The 21,816-nt window shown below is 42.6% G+C and overlaps 1 protein-coding gene across 1 annotated transcript in view; it reads right to left on the bottom strand.

Annotated features, from left to right (window-relative positions):
• LOC149455642 (cytochrome P450 2C5-like) overlaps positions 1–16,193 on the bottom strand; it is a 56,638-nt gene extending 40,445 nt beyond the window's left edge. Inside the window, exons 1-3 of the mRNA XM_089686032.1 lie at positions 16,112–16,193; positions 8,056–8,252; positions 1,987–2,149 (exon numbers count right to left, since the gene is read on the bottom strand). Coding sequence (XP_089542158.1) covers positions 1,987–2,149; positions 8,056–8,238 — 346 coding nt within the window. The 5' untranslated portion in view covers positions 8,239–8,252; positions 16,112–16,193. The remainder of the gene's footprint in view (positions 1–1,986; positions 2,150–8,055; positions 8,253–16,111) is intronic.
• Positions 16,194–21,816: the final 5,623 nt, after the last annotated feature.

Below are 21,816 nucleotides of genomic sequence, written 5' to 3'. Positions count from 1 at the left end.
TCCGTCGCCGCACATGTCAGCCGCCATTTTCTGAAAAATTTCGAAATTTTTCCGATATTCGACTCGAATTCCACTTCGGATACTTCGATTCGCTCATCTCTAGTAATAACAATAATCAAACTGTGCTGGATCTATGCCCTTGTAGCGGTACCACCGTAAGGGCCGCTGTTTAATAATGATGTTGATAAGAGTTCTCCCTCACTGGTGCATAGGCTACAACACACCAAAGCATTGTTCAGGCACATTGATACATGAAGCAGTCTAGGGGCATGTATTTTTGTGATTTATTACTAAAGAACTTAAAAACTTAAGAGGGTATAGGGTATCGGATACTACAGATTGTAAAGTTTACCAAGAGGACACTCCTCAGAAACAGTTGAGTACTGTCAGATACTTTTTTTTTATTTACACTGACATTCAAATGTTTAGGACAAGCTTTCAGGGTGTATCCTCTTCTTTAAGGTCCAAGCAGCACTAACACCTTATTACTATCCTCAGAAACAGATCTTCTGCTAAACTTGAGAGTAAAATCCCACAGGAGTAGAACTGCTTGGCCCAGCTATCCCAATATTACATAGCCACCAGGATCTTCTAACAAAGTCAGTACTTACGAGGCCAGAGGGAAGCTGTGCCCATTCAGTCTCCTCCAGATACCTTCCAGTGAGGCTCTGTGGACTGGATCCTTTACTCATATGTCTATAAACTCTTGAAAATGCCTATAGTGTGCATGGACACCTAGGCAAATATGGAGGGGCATTAACAGGCAGAGAAAGGTAAAAGCTCAAAACAGCTCAAACGCCTATAGGAGCAGCTTCTTTGAAATGCAGTGTGCATGGGCCCTTAAGATGAAGTCTCAGGGTGTTGGAGTTTCCTTTAGGTGTAGGCCCCCCAGTTCTGCCACAGCTCAGACCATGGTGAAAAAACAACTTGACTCAGTAGAACTGCTTGTGGGGGTAGTCACTTAAAAAAAAACAACTGGTGGAATCCCTTCAAGAGGAAGCCCCTGCTGTTCTAAAATTCAGACTATTTATGTGCCCTCTCCTACTGGGCCCACCTCCCTAGGAATTGGCTGCAGCACCATAAATGTTCATGCTGCCCATTTGACTTGCCCAATGTCATATGTTCTAGAAGCCTCTAGAAGGCAGGAAAGAGCAATCAAACCTACAGTCTGTGAGATCCAGAACAGCCCAAAGAAATTACCAGCTGCTACAATGATTACAGAAGGGCCAAAAAAAGAAATACATTTGACAATCATCCTAGCATGCTATCTATAAAAGTTCTACACACTGATACCCAGTATCAGCATGCACCACCCACACTTTAGCCTGGATCACATCACCTGGATCTCCACATAGTTTCCTTATAATGATGATCAATTGAAATGATAAAGACTAGACTAAGGGGATAAAAGGCCAGAAAAACATAAATGGATTCTAGAAATAAACATCTCATGCTTTGTTGAGTTCTGATTTCACTATATGGAGGAGAGGTGCTGTGAAATTAAATACAGACACTGAAGGAGACACCCTAGCAGCCACTCCAGGCCATTCAAATGGCAGGCATGTGCAATCTCTTTCTTTCATGTACATAGTCTGAACATCCTGAAGTGGCTACTAGGCGACACACAATTGTAGTGTTCAGTCCATCCCACTAATAATAGGATGGAGGGTGGTGGGTTGAAGGGCCTGCTGTTTTTGTAGAAGTCTCCCCATAGCTGCATGTGTAACGAAGCTATGGAATAGCATAGGGGGCAACTTCAGCCAAAACATTTCTGTGTTCTAAGAAACGTTAGGCAGGGTTAGGTCTCCTGACAACTATTTACTTCTCCTACAATTACAGACCATTAAAAATTCAAGCTACAACTGCCACTGGTCTGTGAGTTCCAATGTACTCAGTACAATATAATAATAATGACAGTTTTACATTGCTTGAGAACAAGATATTCTAAGACAAAATTCTTTTATAAAGAAACCCAGAAAGATTTACCGTGATCCTTTTGGATCTTATAAAATAATGGTGTTTTTGGTCTGTCAGCAAATTCATCTGCATAGTTGACTAGAGCTTCTTTTACAGCATCATATCCACACAGGATAACCATCTTAGACATTCCTAAATGGATGGTGTATACCGGACCATACTGCTTGGACAACTGCAAGGACATCAGAGAATAAGAAATTGGGTTAATCAAACTAAACAAATAAACTGTCAGTAAATGGCAAACATACACATATGGGGATTTTATTTTTTGAGAGCTTTAGCAGTTTATTTAGAGTTTCTTTTAGGTAAAACTACTGAACATCACACAGTTTTCTAAACACTAACACGTTCCTAAATAGCATTATAAAGTTGCTGATTAGGTAACTTGTAGCTTCCTTAATGTAGGTATTTACTGCATAAGACACATACTATGCCTCTTCTGTAACAAAGGATTCCTACATGCCTGTTCACATTCTACCTGACAATGTTTGCTAAGCTGTACGTGTGCAGATCAGTGCAAACGTTCGGCATATGCTAGGAAGATTGCACTCAAACGCAAAGTTATGTCATCCTGGCACAGCCAACCAAGATGGGAGAAGATCTCAAACCTGGAATAAGACTAGGTGAAGATGTTTGCACAAGGGAAGGAGCCCAACAAAAGACATTTCTTGTGGGGAATATAGTAAAACTTCAAAGTAAATATGTACAGTTGCAAGAAAAAGTATGTGAACCCCTTGGGATTACGTGGAGTTTTGCATGAATTGGGCATAAAATGTGCTCTGAACGTCTTCTAACTCACAACAATAGAAGAACACAGTCTGCTGAACATAATACTGCACAAACATTAGATGTTGCCATGGTTTGATTGCACATAACATGTAAACATTCACAGTGCAGGGAGGAAAAAGTATGTGAGGCCCTAGCTTAATGACTTCTCCCAGAGCTAATTGGAGCCAGGAGTGAGCCAACCTTGACTCCAATCAGTGTGATGATATTGGATGTGTTGCTGACAGCTGTCCTGCCCTTAAAAAACACACACCTGTTTTGGGTTTACTGGTTTCAAGAAGCACTGTCTGATGTGAACCATGCCTCGCAGAAAAGAGCTCTCAGAAGACCTACGATCAAGAATTGTTGACTTGCATGAAGCTGGAAAGGGTTACAAAAGTATCTCCAAAAGCCCTGATGTTCATGTGTCCACGGTAAGACAGACTGTCTACAAATGGAGGAGTTTAGCACTGTTGCTACTCTCCCTAGGCGTGGTCGTCCTGTAAAAATGACTGCAAGAGCACAGCGCAGAATGCTGCATGAGGTAAAGAAGAATCCCAGAGTGTCAGCTAAAGACCTACAGAAATCTCTGGCACATGCTAACATTTTTGTTGACACATCTACAATAAGGAAAACATTAAACAAGAATGGAGTACATGGGAGGACACCACGGAGGAAGCCATTGCTGTCCAAAAAGAATATTGCAGCACGTTTGAAGTTTGCAAAAGAGCACCTGGATGTTCCACAGCACTACTGCCAAAATATACTGTAGACAGATGAATCCAAGATTGAGTTGTCTGGGAAGAACACACAACACTATGTGTGGAGAAAAAAAGGCACAGCACACCAACATCAAAACCTCATCCCCACTGTGAAACATGGCGGAGGGAGCATCATGGTTTGGGGCTGCTTTGCTGCCTCAGGGCCTGGACAGATTGTTGTCATTGATGGGAAAATGAATTCCAGAGTTTATCAAGACATTTTGCAGGAAAACGTACAACCATCTGTCCGCCAAGTGAAGCTCCACAGAGGATGGGTGATGCAACAGGACAATGACCCAAAGCATACAAGTAATTCAACAAAACAATGGCTGCAACAGCACAGAATACGCCTTCTGGAGTGGCCCAGTCAGAGTCCTGACCTCAACCCGATTGAAATGCTGTGGCATGACCTTAAGAGAGCGATTCACACCACACATCCCAAGAATATTGCTACACTGAAACAGTTTTGTGAAGAGGAGTGATCCAAAATTACTCCAGATCGTTGTGCAGGTCTGATCTGCAACTACAGGAAACGTTTGGTTGAGGTTATTGCTGCCAAAGGAGGGTCAAGCAGTTATTAAGTCCAAAGGTTCACATACTTTTTCCTCCCTGCACTGTGAATGTTTACATGTTATGTGCAATTAAACCATGGCAACATCTAATGTTTGTGTAGTATTATGTTCAGCAGACTGTGTTCTTCTATTGTTGTGACTTAGATGACGTTCAGAGCACATTTTATGCCCAATTCATGCAAAACTCCACGTAATCCCAAGGGGTTCACATACTTTTTCTTGCAACTGTATGTCATTTTAACTTTCTAAATTTAGGCCTAAACTCAGACACCACCAGAGGCCTAACATTTAATTTAATAGGAAGAAAGCATCTTTTGTCCTTTTCATTGCATTTGAATCACTTTGTCATTGGGGCCTGAGTATCCCTGATGTCATGGTTAAGTCCTGACAACTGGCATTCGACTTTCCAATCAGACCCTCTAAGTGACCAACATGAGCACTGTCATTGGGCAGGGGGCATGAAAAGACAGGAAGATTTGGCCTGCTGCCCTAAGATAAAGGGAATTTTAGGTGGTATTTGGACAGACTATATATGGAGACTAGAAGGTAACAGCGAGGAGGAACTTAAAAACTCCCTAAGTGGTTGAATTGTAGAGCATCTGGAGGCATGGGTGTAGAAGTGTTCACCCCTCCTGAAGATATCTCAGCCAAGAGCAAAAAGTCTAAACCAGAACTTGTAGACCATATGATTACAACATCAGTTACGTCTCTAATGGCAGCTGTTCCAGAAATCTGGCCTAAACACCATACATAGGAAAGGCAAAAGGGAAGGGATAAAGAACACAGGGTAACAAATGAACATTTGAAAATTGCACCTAGGTGTACATGTAATTTTACAATCCATGCATACCTTTTAAAGGCACTAGTTTTTATGAGCATTCTGAAGTAAAATGTTTATTTGTCCAAAGAGTTAGTTATGCCTGCTTTGGCATACCATTCAGTGTATTTGAAAGAATTCATAAAAGACATCAGCTCTGATATTGCAGGGGGTGCTCCATGAACTAACGCTTGGTGGGAGTGTAGTTCTGTATCTCTGCATCTAATGTAGTTCTGATCTCTGCATCCCTATACATAAGCAAATTTGAGATCTTCATATCTGTAACATTTGGGGCTGACAAAACTGTCTATGTTTTTAGGATATTTTTATGAGCAGTTAATAAACAGATATGCATTCACTTAGGAAGCTTTCCACACAGTCAAGGGGGTTGCTGAACAGATATGTATATCCTTATTGTAGCTAAGTAGTAGCAGAAGTGGATCTTTGAAAATAATTATGCAGGTCACACCAAAAATAAAATTTATAACTTGATACCAAAAAGTGGAGATACATGGGCAATGCCAAATGCAATGGGATAAGGAAAGTCTATGGAGGTCACAAAGATGGTGCATGGAAAAAATAGAGGCGGGTGGGTCGAATTGACAAGTAAAAAGTGGGGCATTCATATGTAAATATCGACTGCATTCATATGTATATAATGCCCCCCTGTGTGTGCGCCTGCATGTGTGTGTGTGGTGAGTAGATGTAAGTCACCTATATTGCAGGCTATCCATTTCAATTGGCTGTTCTATGTGCTAGAAATGTGAAAAAAAAGTCCTTTTTCAAAATTACACCGAACCACAGCACCGTGAATTTTGGTGCATGTAGAAACGCACACGTCAGCAGATGTGTGAGGGTGTCATTAACAGTTGATGGCACTGCTGTGTATCTGCTAAAGGGCATCAAATTTCTGTGATGTCAGGAAAGAGATTTTGCATGGGTTCCCAACACATACAAATGTGAACATAGGCTAAATGACTTAATTACATTGGTGGTCAGTGTATATCTTATGATTACATTGGAGCTTGATGTAGAATCCTTTAATTCACACTAGTGGTCAGTGTGAATCCCTCCTCACATTTGTGGTCACTGTGAATGGTCCTATTTCATTAGTGGTAAGTGTAAATCCCCTTTACATTGGTGGCCACTGTAAAAGCTCCTCTTTATATTGATAATCGGTAAAAAAAATCGTAACTTGCATTTCTGGTCAGTGTTGAATCTTCCTTTACATTGGTAGTCCATGTAGAGGGCTAACTTAAATTGGTTGCCAGTTTAAATTCCTCCTTATATTGGTGGCCAGTGTAGACATGTATTGGTGTAAAAATTATTATTATTATTATTATTATACAGTATTTATATAGCGCCAAAGGATATGCTCAGCGCTGTACAGTAGCAAGGGGGACATAACATGAGACAAGACAGTAACAATACCCTACACGAGGGGTTCGAGGGCCCTGCTCTTTCGAGCTTACAATCTAGGAGGGAGGGGAAGGTGGCACAGGAGGAGATGGCTGTGGGAGATGGAGTGGTGGGTGGAGTGGAGGAGGTTAGTTGTTAGGTGAGGTCGGGTGTTAGGTGAGGTTGGGGTAGGCTTCCCTGAAGAGGAGGGTTTTCAGGGTGCGCCTGAAGGTAAGGAGGGTAGGTGACAGTCTGATGGATTGGGGTAGAGAGTTCCAGAGGATGGGGGAAGTCCTGGAGAGGTCCTGCAGTCGGGCGTGGGAGGAGGAGACCAGGGAGCTAGAGAGCAGGAGGTCCTGTGAGGAGCGGAGGGCACGAGTAGGGTAGTATCTAGGTATCAGGTCAGTTATGTAGTTCGGAGCAGCATTGTGAATGGCCTTGTAGGTCAGGGTTAGCAGCTTGAACTTGATGCGTTGGGCAAGCGGAAGCCAATGAAGGGATTGGCAGAGGGGGGAGGCAGATGTGGAGCGCTTGGTGAGGTGGATGAGTCTGGCCGCTGAGTTTAGGATCGACTGGAGTGGGGATAGCATTCGTTTGGGTAGGCCAGTGAGAAGGGAGTTGCAATAGTCCAGGCGTGAGATGATGAGGGAGTGTACGAGTTGTTTGGTGGTGTCTGGGGTGAGGAATGTGCGTATCTTGGAGATGTTGCGGAGGTGGAGCCTGCAAGATCTAGATAGCAGTTGGATGTGGGGTAGGAAGGAGAGGTGGGAGTCCAGGGTGACACCCAGGACTTTGGCGTGTGGGGTGGGAGAGATGGTGGCGTTGTTAGTAGTGATGGAGAGGATGGGGGGGGCACGGGGTGGGCACAGGGTGGGGGGAATACCAGGAGCTCAGTTTTGGACAGGTTAAGTTTGAGGAAATGGAGCGACATCCAGTCTATGTCGTTTAGGAGGTGGCCATTAGATGGAACTGATGATCATACAGACAAAATACAGGGAACATTTTTGTAAATAGGCCTTTTAAACCTTAACCATGTGCCCTCCAGAGGATTTACCCCACTTCCCGATCAGGCCATTTTTTGCAATACGGTGCTGCATAACTTTAATTGACAATTGCGCGGTCATGCAGTGCTGCACCTAAATTAAATTTATGTCCTTTTTTTCCCACAAATAGAGATTTCTTTTGGTGGTATTTGATCACCTGTGCATTTTTTTTATTTTTGCGCTATAAAAAAAAGGACGACAATTTTGAGAAACAAAAACAATATTTTTTACTTTTTGCTATTAAAAATGTCCAGTAAAAATTTTTTAAAAAATCAAATTTTGGCATAAATTTAAGCCAAAATGTATTCTGTGACGTCTTTGCTAAACAAAAAATCCCAGTACGTGTAAATTAATTGGTTTACGTGAAAGTTATAGTATTTACAAATGGTGGTATATATACTGAGCTTTTTAATTTTTTTAAAATTTTTACTAGTAATGGTGGCATAGCAGTGTGTAGGAGCTGACTGGAAAGAACTTTATTGTTTACATACAGTTCTCTCCCTCCGTCGGTAATGCTCCTCTGTCACCGGGTGCTGGTGAGTAATCACCAGCCAGGACCCGGTGATTGCCAGCTGAAGCCGCGAATAGCGGCGCGGGTAGGGTTCCTACCCAGAAATGCAAAATCACGTATATATACATGATTTTGCGCATCCGTGCCACCCTGTAGCAGTATTACTTCTATAGGGCAGATGGGAAGCAGTTAAAGATAAGTAATACATTACCTCCATAAATGATTTATAAGGTTTCTTCAGGTCAATTAGGTGAATACTTCCAATGAGGGGTAAAGGCCAGGGTCCTGGAGGGAGGTTTTTGCTTTTCTGCTGCTTCTGATTGTTGTAAACTTTGGCCAAGAAAAGGATGACAATGATGGAGACAAGAATCGTCACAGGGTCCATGGAAAACATGTCTGCAGCAATACCTGGAGCAGGAAAACAAATTAAATATTTATATTTATTTCTGCTTGGAAGGTGTCACTAATATTTGTGGAATTAAACACTTAGAAAAAATAAATCGCACCTTTGATCAGTTAATGCCCCTTCAATAAATGTCAAAGACTCAAACAGAAACATAAATTTTGTCATTGCTATGTGTGTAACTCCTCATCCTACATCATAATCTCACTCATGCAGGTCAATGGAACAGGTGTGCTTTAAATGTGCTCAAGGTATCAGATGCAGTAGATGTCAGTACTGCGGCGTACATAGCACCAGACGATGTCTACACTCCATCTCCTGCACTTTTCCCCTGACAGGACACATACAGCATCAGAGTGAAATGGGCCTCTACAGGTTACAATTCAGCAATGGTAAAACAATATGTTGTACAACAACCATACAGTAAATAATTAAATTATTTGACTGTTTAGTATGTGATATATCTAACATGTATAGCAGCAATATTTGTTATTATGGGAACAAATATTTTTTTTCAAAACAAAGCAGTCTTATATAATATGTGGCCAAAATACAAAGTAAATGAAAAGAATATACTGTAATACAATCTTCTGTGCAGTACACTAAGGGTTCTGTTTATAAAAAATAAACACCATATAATGAAAATGCACATACACTCATTCTGTGCAAACTAACTGGCTATTATGAGAATGAAGCAAAATCGAATGTTCTTTATTTTTTGAGTATTCTTCTACTATTATATATAGGCAGGGCTTTCTTTCTGCCGGAACGCGGCGGTACTGCGTTCCGCCACCTTTTTCTTCTTGTCCCCGCTCACCGACTGCCTCTGCAGAGCTGACAAGCTATGCAGAGCAGCGAAAGTGACAGGTGCCGGACGCGGCTTGTTTATGTCATGCTTGCGCGTGCCCGGCACCTGTCACTGCCGCTGCTCACAGCCGGTGAGCGGGGACATGCACGCTTCACCCCCCCCCCCTCTACCGCCAGCGTGTAAACATCGGGGGCGCGGACGATGGGCGAGGACACTATGCACGCTTCACCGCCCCCCCCCGCCGGCGTGTAAACATCGGGGGCGGCGCGGCGACATCAACGGCAGTGACAGCGTGGACGCAGGGGCCGTACAGCTTGGAGTAGGTAAGCTGCGCTCGGCTCCCTGTCACTGACTGCAGTATCATGTATTGCTCTAAATTTTTACTCTCTCCCCAGCCTGTGCCCACCTAAACTATCCCAACCACCTGTGCCCACCTAAACTATCTGAGCCCACCTAAACTATCCTCACCCACCTGAGCCCACCTAAACTATTTCAGAACGCAATTGCTCAGCGCTCAGCGGCGCCGATCGAGAGCGCCCCTCCTGTGCATGAGGAACAGGAAAGATAAATTCAGTGATGGACGGTATTTTTTGGAGGAAAAGGTGGCAACCCTAGGGGAGCCTGTAGGAGCAGGCACATCTACCAGACAGGGTACACATGCATGCTAGACTGATTTTATATCTATGCTGGACGTTTACAAACGGCCTGCCATGATTTTATATCTATGCATGTGTTCCTGGTGTCAGTACGGTACTGATTTTATATCTATGCATGTGTTTCTGGTGTCAGTACATTAGTCATTTTATATCTATGCATGTGTTTCTGGTGTCAGTACGGTACTGATTTTATATCTATGCGTGTGTTTCTGGTGTCAGTACGGTATTCATTTTATATCTATGCATGTGTTTCTGGTGTCAGTACATTAGTCATTTTATATCTATGCATGTGTTTCTGGTGTCAGTACATTAGTCATTTTATATCTATGCATGTGTTTCATGCAGATCATGCAAGAGGCAGCCGGGGGTCCGATGACATCATTTCCCTTATATGGTATGTACGGGAAATGATGTCATCGGAAGCCCCTCCCAAATTTTACTTGCATTCCTGTTCTCTAAAGGGGTGGTCCTAGGGTTTGATGGGGGCGTGGCCAGGTTTGGGTGGGGGAGTTCCACCACCTTTCCTCTGAGAAAAAAAGCCCTGTATATAGGGTGTGAATCATTCAGTGCTAGCGGGCTATTTACATTGTTTTGTTTAGGGTGGATGTGCAGACTGTTATTCTGTTATTAGTTGTTACAATCTATCTTTTCTAAGATATAGTTATTCCTTATGATCCTTTGCTCCATCAAGTAGCCATCATACAGTATTTTCAAGATTTAATGTTCCCTGTGTAGAACAAATGCACAAGTGTTTTTTTCTGAAAGAATAGCAAGGGTTTTTTTTGTTATAAATACACCCTAACATCTGTTAAGTTTTCCCCAGTTAAAGTTTGTACCCTTATTTTATATTAGCTAGCAGTTTATGTGTTTAGCTGCACTTTACTGGGAAACCATACACCGAAATATTCAGATGACTACTATAATACAACAATATAAAATGTACATCATAGTTTACTTTGTTAACCTCTTCTTGCCTGACCACTATATTAGACACAGCAGATCACAGATCATGTTCCATAGTGTCCCTACTCACTGCCACATCAGTCCTAGTGTCTCTGATCACTGTCACACCAGTACCAGTGTCCCTGATCACTGCCACACCAGTACCAGTGTCTCTGATCACTGCCACACCAGTACCAGTGTCTCTGATCACTGCCACACCAGTCCCAGTGTCTCTGATCACTGCCACACCAGTCGCAGTGTCTCTGATCACTGCCACACCAGTCGCAGTGTCTCTGATCACTGCCACACCAGTCCCAGTGTCTCTGATCACTGCCACACCAGTCCCAGTGTCTCTGATCACTGCCACACTAGTCCCAGTGTATCTAATCACTGTCACACCAGTCCCAGTGTCTCTGATCACTGCCACACCAGTCCCAGTGTCTCTGATCACTGCCACACTAGTCCCAGTGTATCTAATCACTGTCACACCAGTCCCAGTGTCTCTGATCATTGTCACACCAGTCCCAGTGTCTCTGATCACTGCAACACCAGTTCTAGTGTCTCTAATCACTGGCACACCAGTCCCAGTGTCTCTGATCACTGCCACACTAGTCCCAGTGTCTCTGATCACTGCCACACCAGTCCCAGTGTCTCTGATCACTGCCACACCAGTCCCAGTGTCTCCGATCACTGCTACACCAGTTCTAGTGTCTCTAATCACTGGCACACCAGTCCCAGTGTCTCTGATCATTGTCACACCAGTCCCAGTGTCTCTGATCACTGCAACACCAGTTATAGTGTCTCTAATCACTGGCACACCAGTCCCAGTGTCTCTGATCACTGCCACACTAGTCCCAGTGTCTCTGATCATGGCCACACCAGTCCCAGTGTCTCTGATCACTGGCACACCAATCCCAGTGTCTGATCACTGAAACACCAGTTCTAGTGTCTTTGATCACTGGCACACCAGTCCCAGTGTCTCTGATCACTGCCACACTAGTCCCAGTGTCTCTGATTATGGCCACACCAGTCCCAGTGTCTCTGATCACTGCCACACCAGTCCCAGTGTCTGATCACTACAACACCAGTTCTAGTGTCTCTAATCACTGGCACACCAGTCCCAGTGTCTCTGATCATGGCCACACCAGTCCCAGTGTCTCTGATCACTGCCACGTTAGTCCCAGTGTCTCTGATCATGGCCACACCAGTCCCAGTGTCTCTGATCATGGCCACACCAGTCCCAGTGTCTCTGATCATGGCCACACTAGTCCCAGTATCTCTGATCACTGTCACACCAGTCCCAGTGTCTGATCACTGCAACACCAGTTCTATTGTCTTTGATCACCGGCACACCAGTTCCAGTGTCTCTGATCATGGCCACACCAGTCCCAGTGTCTCTGATCACTAGTATACCAGTCCCAGTGTCTCTGATCACTGGCAAACCAGTCCCAGTGTCTCTGATCACTGGCACACCAGTCCCAGTGTCTCTGATCATGGCCACATCAATCCCAGCATCTCTGATCACTGCCACACCAGTCCCAGTGTCTCTGATCACAGCCACGCCAGTCATAGTGCCATCATAAGGCCTTGTACACATGTGCAATGCTCTTATGTGTGGAAACAGTCCCATTCATGTATTATCCACATACTTGGGAGGAGTAGCAGAATGTGTTTTTTTCAAAATTTTCAAAAAATTCATCATGCCTCTTACTAAATACCATTTCATAAAAGGATCATCGGGGTGTATTTATACTGCCTTGGCATTTTAAAATATATATATTCAGTACATTACATAACAATACAGTAATACATTTATAAGAAATATTATTTACTTGCAAATTTTTGCAACAAAATTAAGAAAATTTTTTTTTCAAAAATGTTTTGTTTTTTCCCTTTTATAGAGCATAAATAAAAAAAACACATTGGTGATTAAATACCACCAAAAGAAAGCTCCATCTAAAATAAATGTGCACTGAAGTCTAAAAAATGTCCTAGGCAGGAAAGGAGTGACACAACCGGTCCTGAAGTGGTTAAAGTATGTTTTTTTTTTATACTGAAGCTTGAAATTCTATCATATACATTATATGCATGTGCAGCCATATTTCCTTCTTTCATAGTCAGCCTGTTCTTCCTGCTGCACAGTGATTGTGATTTATTCGTTTTTCTAACTCTTTCATACCAGACCTCATTTCATGTATTTTTAAGGGCAAGTGTTGCCATATATTTTGCAGGACATATCTATCAGTCAGATTTGACTAGTAAAAAATACAATTTCTAGTTCAGCAATCTGCTGTCTCAGCAATCCTTTGTCAAGTTGCTATCAGAACTTGTCTGGCAAACTGATATCCACTAGAGTGAATGTCACAATCTGTATATACATTACCAATGCAAACAAACTAAACTACAGTTGTATAAAAATGCACCAAATAAATCAAAACCTCATTTTAGGTATATACTAAAATTATTATAACTTTCTTAAGCACTTTAAAAGGAAAGCATAAACTGGTCAGGACTAGAAAACATAGTTCCCAGCTGTCCCTGATTGTGAGGGACTGTCACTGATTTGGATCAAAGCCCCTCTGTCCCTCTTTCCTCCTCATTTGTCCCTCATTTTGATCTGATCTACATAGTTGTATATACAATGCACTATTTATCTTTTAAAAAGTGTTTTGCAGGGCTAAACCGTTCATCCAAATTTTAAATTTCTACACTTGTAAATTTCCAAAGCCAGTATATAAGAATGGTAGTGGTAAAAAAAAGCACTTGTGGGTTTAACTAATAATTTTCTTTGTACAATTCTTCTTTAAGGGGGCGTGGCAGGAGGTGTGTCCTATGCCTACATACTTTTGCTAATAGGTGTCCCTCTTTCCCATCTCAAAAAATTGAGATAATACAATTTTAAAATAATGTTTTTTCTAGTGACGTTTATATGAAATAATGAATACAAATATAAAATAAATATAAAATGAAATATTAAAGTGTATGTAAAGTCATTTCTTTGTGTTCTGGATAGAGTAGAGAAGAGTTAGACCAGGGGTTCTCAATCTTTTGAAGAGTAAGGGCCACTTAATTGATTTGGTAATTGGTCACAGGCCACAATGAAATTCAAAAGTTTAGAATTTCTGATTTTTTTAAATTTTGAATAGCATAATGAACATTTTCCTCCTGGAACCACTAAATGTCGACAGGGAGGAGAGGAGAAGTTGTCTTTCAGCAGTTGCAGGAGGAAAATGGAGAGGATTGGTTCCTGTAAATGCCACCCCTTCTGTCCAAGTCTAAAACAGAATGTGACAGGGTGGCCACACGGCCCCCCTGGAGCATGGGGTGAGATTTTCATTGCGACCTATGACGTTACATCAGTGGTTGGGGGTGTGTGGTAAAAACACGTCTCAACTATGGGGTTTTGCCACCCCCAAATGTAAGCAAACCTTTACTGTCCTGAGAGCCCCCTATAAGTCTGCTTTCACACTGATGTGCTGCAGTTTAACCACACTGCTGGTGAAGGTCAAAGGTCCACGTCAGAGGATTCTGAGTGCAGATGTGGCCCACGGGCCACAGGTTGAGCACCCCTTAGTTAGACCCTCTACCACGTTTTTATGTTTGTGTTACCTAAGGAAAGATTCATATTTTCTGTTTGTCCTGGTGACCACTGACCACTGTCAAGAAAGTTTTTGCTTTACATACCATCAGCATGGGCATCTCTCATAGTATACTTTGAAATTATTCTCAAATAATGTAAAACATTGTCAGATTGGACGAGCTGGAGATTGAGATGTTACCTCCTGTCCCCTCCTCCAATGATAGAATGCCTTGCATTCATTGAGAAAAATTCAAGGCATTCTGTAAAGTGGGTGGGTGGCCCTATTGGCAAGGGGCTCAGAAGACAGTGGTATCAGAGACTACTACAATGACTTGCAGCTTCCACAGTGGACCATCAGGTATGGCATAAGTTGGACAAATATAACTGTACAAAAAATCCATGCTCGGAGTTCAGATTTAGGGAGAATAAAGCATTGCAAACTAAATATGAGTCTCGTCTTATATCAATAAGCAGTGCAGTAGTGTTTCCTAACACGAGCAATGCATTCTGTGAAGGAAGTCTGTGCTGAGCAGGTAACTCTTTGTTTAACCATTTGCCTACTGGGAACTTTTACCCCCTTCCTGCCCAGGCCAATTTTCATCTGTCAGAGCTGTTGCACTTTGAATGAGTATTGCACGGTAATGCAACATTGTACCCATATGAAATGTTATCATTTTTTGAGACATATACTGTAGAGCTTTCTTTTGGTGGTATTTAATCACCTCTGGATTCTTTATTTTTTGCTAAACAAACGGAAAAAAACAAAACAAATTTTGAAAAAAATATTTTTTCTAAGTTTCTGTCATTATTATATATTTTGCAAACAGTTAATTTTTCTCCTTCACTGATGTGTGCTGATGAGGACACTGATGCACTAATAGGCACTGATAGGCTGCACTGATGGGTACTAATAAGGCAGCACTGATCACTGAAAAACGGCACTGATGGACACTGACTGGCGGCACTGATGGAAACTGACTGGCAGCACTGATGGACACTGTTGGGACTGCACTGATGTCCCCTTGGGGCTGCAGTGATCTCCTCTGATGTGGGATGAGGAAACTGCAGCCAATAACCATAGGTACATTGTGATCAGCTGTGTCATTGGACACAGCTGATCACGTGGTACAAGGGCGCTGTGATTGGCCCTTTACCATGTCATATGATCAGCTGTGTCCAAAGGACACAGCGAACAGAGCTCACTGGGTGTGCACCTCAGAGCTCGCCAGGTGCGTGGGAGGCTTGGTTCTGGAGGACATCCTATGACGCCCTCCCTGAACTAGACAACTGTGGTGTAGCTGTCATTTGGCTATAGCCTGGTCGTCAAATGGTTAATATGCAGCAAGGCAATTGCTCGCCACGTGACCCAGAAGACACTGGTGATCACTGTAGTAATGATGACTACTACAGTAATTTCCAACTTTAGGGCACACACATACTTTATATATGCTGGTCCAAGCTGGATCAATGTACTGTAACCAGGGGCGGACTGACAACTCATGGGGCCCCCAGGCAATAGGGGATCATGGGGCCCCTGTGTCCTTGCCCAAACTCAAAAAAGCCTATGAAAAAGGTACCAGGGGCATCTCATGGGGCCCCCTACTGACCCCGGGCCCTCGGTTTAGCCCTGCAAAACACTTTTTAAAAGATAAATAGTTTCCAAATGCAAAAAACTATGCAATGCAAACATATCTGAAATTCAGCTTTAGCTCAGTCATATACTGATTTGTATGTTTATTATATTTGTGTACATCTGTGTCCTGAATAACTGTGATTGTTCTGAGTCATAAGAATAAAAGAATTTTCCAAAAAAACTCTTCACTCTGCTATGCAATGTGTACATTTTCATTGAATAAAATGAATTCAGCAGCTACTTACTTTCAGTGGTGTCAGTATTGTGGTCTTCTCTTTTCCTTGGTGTCAGAACAAGTTATTTGTCCTATACAAACCTAGTCTTTACTGCAATCTGTTCAGACCAATTGTTACTTGGCTTTATTATTACAACAGTCACAACTTTGCTCCACCCTCTGATACAAAGAGCAAAGTCAACCGAGTTCTTCTGAGCACTGCAGTCTGCTCACTGGAGAGATTTATAGAGAAATTATAGAGAAGTTTCAATGAGGATGTACGTGTTGTTCTCAGGGTCCACTTTATTAAATGCATGTAAACCTGGCCACACATTACAATTTTTAAAGTGAACTATACTTACCTCAACTCTACCAATGTAATATCCAGGAACTCCTTTGCCAGCTGTTGACATCTTTGGCTGGTCTTCTTCTGGGTTTCAATCTTCAGCCATTTTGTCTAAGATGCCTTCAGTTCATTTATTTTGGCAATGAGTGACAGGCAGGTAAAAATACCTTGACCTTTACCAAAAAACTGCCCATGCAGGTAAGGGGTGCCTGTAGATAAAAACAAACATTCTATAGGTGTAGGCAATTTACTTACCTCCTGAAGCCTGGCTAAAGAACTCCCAAAGAAGTTTTCTAAGCAGTGGCATCGCTGTGGAGGTGCGGGCGTGCGGACCATACTCAGGTGATACCCACCAGAGGGGTGATCAAGGAGGTATATTGTGGGCTGTGACTGGAATGAGGTGACAACACCAAAAGAGGGGCAGTGAACCCCTGAGGAGGGAGGACATGAATTTTTGGTTTTCTGTTTGCCCCTCCTTCCCTCCCTCATTGCAGGACAAGTCTGGCTTGCTCCTCTTCCTGAATGTAGTGACATCATCACGCTTCATATAGACCCCAGTTGTTCTGGTAATGGGTGGTTGGTTACTATCCAAAGCTTTACGGAGTGATGGCTGCCAGGGGGAAGTGAGAGACAATCCTGGGGGAAGAGGGTGAGGGGAATTGTATGCAATGTAAGATTGTGGGGTGCGGGGGGAATTAAAATTTAGGAATTATGATTGTGTAGAGGAGGGCAATTATAATTATAATAATGAAGTGGGGGAGGAATTACAGGGTCATTTTAATGTGATGGGGGCGGGGGAAGTACCATGGGGTAAATATAGTAGTGGAATGGTTTTATGTTGGGGAAGTATGTAATTGTAAAGGAAGAAATACTCTGGGGTAATTATGATGGGGGAGGAGGGTTTGTGGGGTAATTAGAACTATGAAGTGTGTGTGAGGGGAAAGTGAAGTAATCATATGTAATGTGGGGTAGTTATAATTGGGGAAGAGGTCCAGGGTATTTATAATGGGGAAGGAGAGGTTTCAGGGTAATTATAATTGGGGGGTATTGCACAGAGATTATATGTAATAGAGGAGGATGTGGAAGATAATTATAATGGGGGTGGGGTCTTGTGGGGCAATTATAAAAGGGCAATAATAAAATTATTAGATGGTGACACCATGTTTTACCACACCAGGTGACACCAACCCTAGTGATGTCACTGTTTCTAAGGATGTTGCTAAGACACTTCCAGCCAATTCAAACACCCCTCTGTCTCAAACAACCATACTTCTCTCTCTCCCCCCTATCGCAGTAGCTCTGAACTCGGTGAAGCTGCTGCAGAAGAGATAGGGAACCATACATGTGCACGGGCTTGAGAACCCAGTCCTGTGATAATGGAGTAATATCTTAAAGTGTCTTCTCTGTTGCAAAAACATTTAAAGTTCTAGTCACTCCTTCAGCCTGTGACTGGACAGTGGAAGAAGAAGCAACAGACTGATGAGGTCATTTCTCTGTTACTTTACTCTCCTCTCCCATCAGCTTGTCCCTTGTTAGTGCATGAGCACCGGAGCAACCCTAAGTGGTTCCTTGGACTGCTTCTCTCTCTCTCAGTCTGAGCCCTGCCATTCAAGGGACTGCAAGATGCTGATCCTAAATTAAATTCTGTTATTTACATTGCTTGCATTTAACCACTTTCCAACCGTGCTATAGCCAAATGATGGCTACAGCGCAGTTGTCCAGTTCTAGGAGGGCGTCATATAATCAGTGCCCTGCAGTGCCGCCCAGCAGTGCCACCCACCAGTGCCTAGCAGTGCCACCCACCAGTGCCCAGCAGTGCCACCCAGCAGTGCTGCCAGTCAGTGCCATCAATCAGTGCGGTCAATCAGTGCTGTCACTCAGTGTCGCCCATCAGTGTCGCTATCAGTGCCAATCATTGCTGCATATCAGTGCAACATCATCAGTGCCTCCTCATTAATGCCTCCCAGTACCATCTCATCAGTGCCACCTCATCAGTGCAGCCTATCAGTATCCATAAATGCTGTCTATCCATGCCAGTCATTAGTGCCCATCAGTGCTGCCTATCAGTTCCCATCAGTGTTGCCTATCAGTGCAGTCTCATCAACGCACATCAGTGAAGGAGAAAAATTACCTGTTTGCAAAATTTTATAATAGGAACAAAGAAAAACCTTTTTTTCAGTATTTTTGCTCTTTTTTTTGTTTATAGTGCAAAAAATAAAACACCCAGTGGTGATTAAATACCACCAAAAGAAATCTCTATTTATGTGAAAAAATGATAAAAATTTCATATGGGTATAGTGTTGCATGACTGCGCAATTGTCATTCAACGTGTGAGAGCGCTGAAAGCTGAAAATTGGCCTGGGCAGGAAGGGGGTAAAAGTGCCCGGTTGGCAGATGGTCAAAGAAGAATTCCAGGCATGGCATATGGTCCAGCTTGGACAGATGTAACTATGCATATACCATACTTGGCTGATGCCCCTATGAGCTGGAAATCACTGCAATAGACTGCAATTTGACTAATCTCCACTTCTTGGTCCCATGCTGAGTAGGGACTTCTATGCACAATTGCAACGCACTGCCACGGGCATGTAATGTGTTGTTGAGAGTTGCATTTCTATAAGATGCAGACATGCTGCTTTGTTTACAATGAACACCAAACATCTTGTATAGGTTGAATGAAGTCATAGCAAACAACAGTTCTCTTACCCTGGGTTCACACTAGTCTGCAGGCTGCGGGCTGGTTGCTGGTGCAGGAATCGTATCTTTTCCCACACCCATAACCACCAGCCGAATCGCATTGCTCTTGCCAGATGTGTGGGGTTGCCAATCTGAATGGCAACCCCATACATCTTAGCCCACAGCGCGATCGCTGGTGTGGGAATCGCAGGAAAACCGTATGATCAAAAAGAGCATGCGGTTTCCCTTCGGATGGGTTTTTGAAAAGGTGCATGCATTTTTTTTGTGCAGGACACGCGGCACAGCAGCACATGGTGTGCACTGGTGTGAACCGGGCCTTAGTGTTTTTTGCATTGATCTAACAGGTCAATGTAGCGCAATGCACCTAGTGTAATTGACCCTTATGTATAAAACCCACAGCTTTAATGAATATATAGAGGCAGTAGTTTTATGTCATCTTATCTGCTTGAAGTTCAGCTTTAACCTGGTCAGATAGAAAACTCACTTTACCTCTTAGTGGGTTGATTCTAGTTACATATTATCACCAGCAAAAACTCACATGATCTTTTCTCTACTTGTGTTCATTGCGTGTTATAGTTCATCTCCCTTTTAATCCACAGGTAATGCAAAACTTCAGCTGCAGAGTCTGTTCAGGTTTTCTATACAGTCTACTGACACTTAAAACCCAGTCCAGCCTCAGAGCTAAACACACAACATATATAGGACCATTCTATCAACCACAAAAACTAATTTAACCCATGTACTCAGTTGTTTTCTGAAAGAGGCATTTCAGATATTCTCTGTGTTGTGTCTTTGTTGAAAAATTTCAGGTTATGTCTATAGAAATAGCTCAGTATAGCAAAAGACAAAGGGATTTAATATTTTGCTGCAAATAGTATGTAGATAAGCTGATTTTCTAATATGAAAATTATAAATAAAAACTCAAGTGAATACAAAAATATATAAATAAATAAGTCTGATAAGTGAAATGCTGTAGCTGCTAGCGCACACAACTCATGTCTTATTGGGTTAAATGATAATATATATATATATATATATATATATATATATATATATATGTACGCCCCTTGAGGGTTAGTGACTGATGTGAATGTAAAATATATATGTAAAGCGCTGCATAAATTGACAGCGCTATATAAGTACCTGTAATAAATAAATAAAAAAAATTATATATATATACAGTTGCAAGAAAAAGTATGTGAACCCTTTGGGATTACGTGGAGTTTTGCATGAATTGGGCATAAAATGTGCTCTGAACGTCATCTAAGTCACAACAATAGAAGAACACAGTCTGCTGTACATAATACTACACAAACATTAGATGTTGCCATGGTTAAATTGCACATAACATGTAAACATTCACGGTGCAGGGAGGAAAAAGTATGTGAACCTTTGGACTTAATAACTGGTTGACCCTCCTTTGGCAGCAACAACCTCAACCAAATGTTTCCTGTAGTTGCATATCAGACCTGCACAACGATCTGGAGTAATTTTGGACCACTCCTCTTCACAAAACTGTGTAGCAATATTCTTGGGATGTCTGGTGTGAATCGCTCTCTTAAGGTCATGCCACAGCATTTCAATCGGGTTGAGGTCAGGACTCTGACTGGGCCACTCCAGAAGACATATTCTGTGCTGTTGCAGCCATTGTTTTGTTGATTACTTGTATGCTTTGGGTCATTGTCCTGTTGCATCACCCATCCTCTGCGGAGCTTCAGTTGGCGGACAGATGGTCGTACGTTTTCCTGCAAAATGTCTTGATAAACTCTGGAATTCATTTTCCCATCAATGACAATAATCCGTCCAGGCCCTGAGGCAGCAAAGCAGCCCCAAACCATGATGCTCCCTCCGCCATGTTTTACAGTGGGGATGAGGTTTTGATGTTGGTGTGCTGTGCCTTTTTTTCTCCACACAGTATTGTGTGTTCTTCCCAAACAACTCAATCTTGGTTTCATCTGTCCACAGTATATTTTGGCAGTAGTGCTGTGGAACATCCAGGTGCTCTTTTGCAAACTTCAAACGTGCTGCTATATTCTTTTTGGACAGCAATGGCTTCCTCCGTGGTGTCCTCCCATGTACTCCATTCTTGTTTAATGTTTTCCTTATTGTAGAAGTGTCAACAAAACAGCAGATCATCAGCAAAAGCTGCCAGTTTATGTTCTACACTTCCTATCTGAATTCCCCTTATATCTCTATTTTTCCTTATTGTTGATAGAAGAGGCTCTAATGACAAAACATATAATAAGGGGGACAAAGGGCATCCCTGCCTTGTTCCATTTGACATCCCGATGGGCTCTGTTTTTTCCCCATTTACTATTACCACTGCAGAGGGTTTGCTGTACAGTTTTCCAATCCATTCCCTCATTCTACCTCCAATTCCCAGGTCTTCTAAGGTGTCCATCATGAAGCCCCAGTCTACTCTATCAAAGGCCTTTTCTGCGTCAATTGAAAGGGCCACCACCGGTACCTCCCCTTTTTTACTTCTCTGTATCAGCATCAGGGATCTTAGCCCATTGTCCCTGCCCTCTCTTCCTGGGACAAAGCCCACCTGGTCTCGATGTATCCATTCAGACATAAACTCCTTCAACCTATTCGCTAGGACCTTTGCATATATCTTAGTGTCTAAATTCAACAGTGAGATGGGCCTATAACTCGAACATTGCGAGGCGTCTTTCCCTTCTTTATGTAACAGT

Source organism: Staurois parvus, unplaced genomic scaffold (genome assembly GCF_062004578.1).
Source record: "Staurois parvus isolate SC_StPar_1 unplaced genomic scaffold, SC_StPar_1.0 ptg000390l, whole genome shotgun sequence".
NCBI lineage: Eukaryota > Metazoa > Chordata > Amphibia > Anura > Ranidae > Staurois > Staurois parvus.
Note: the sequence above shows the minus strand (reverse complement) of the source record. Positions and strands in the feature narration are given on the sequence as shown.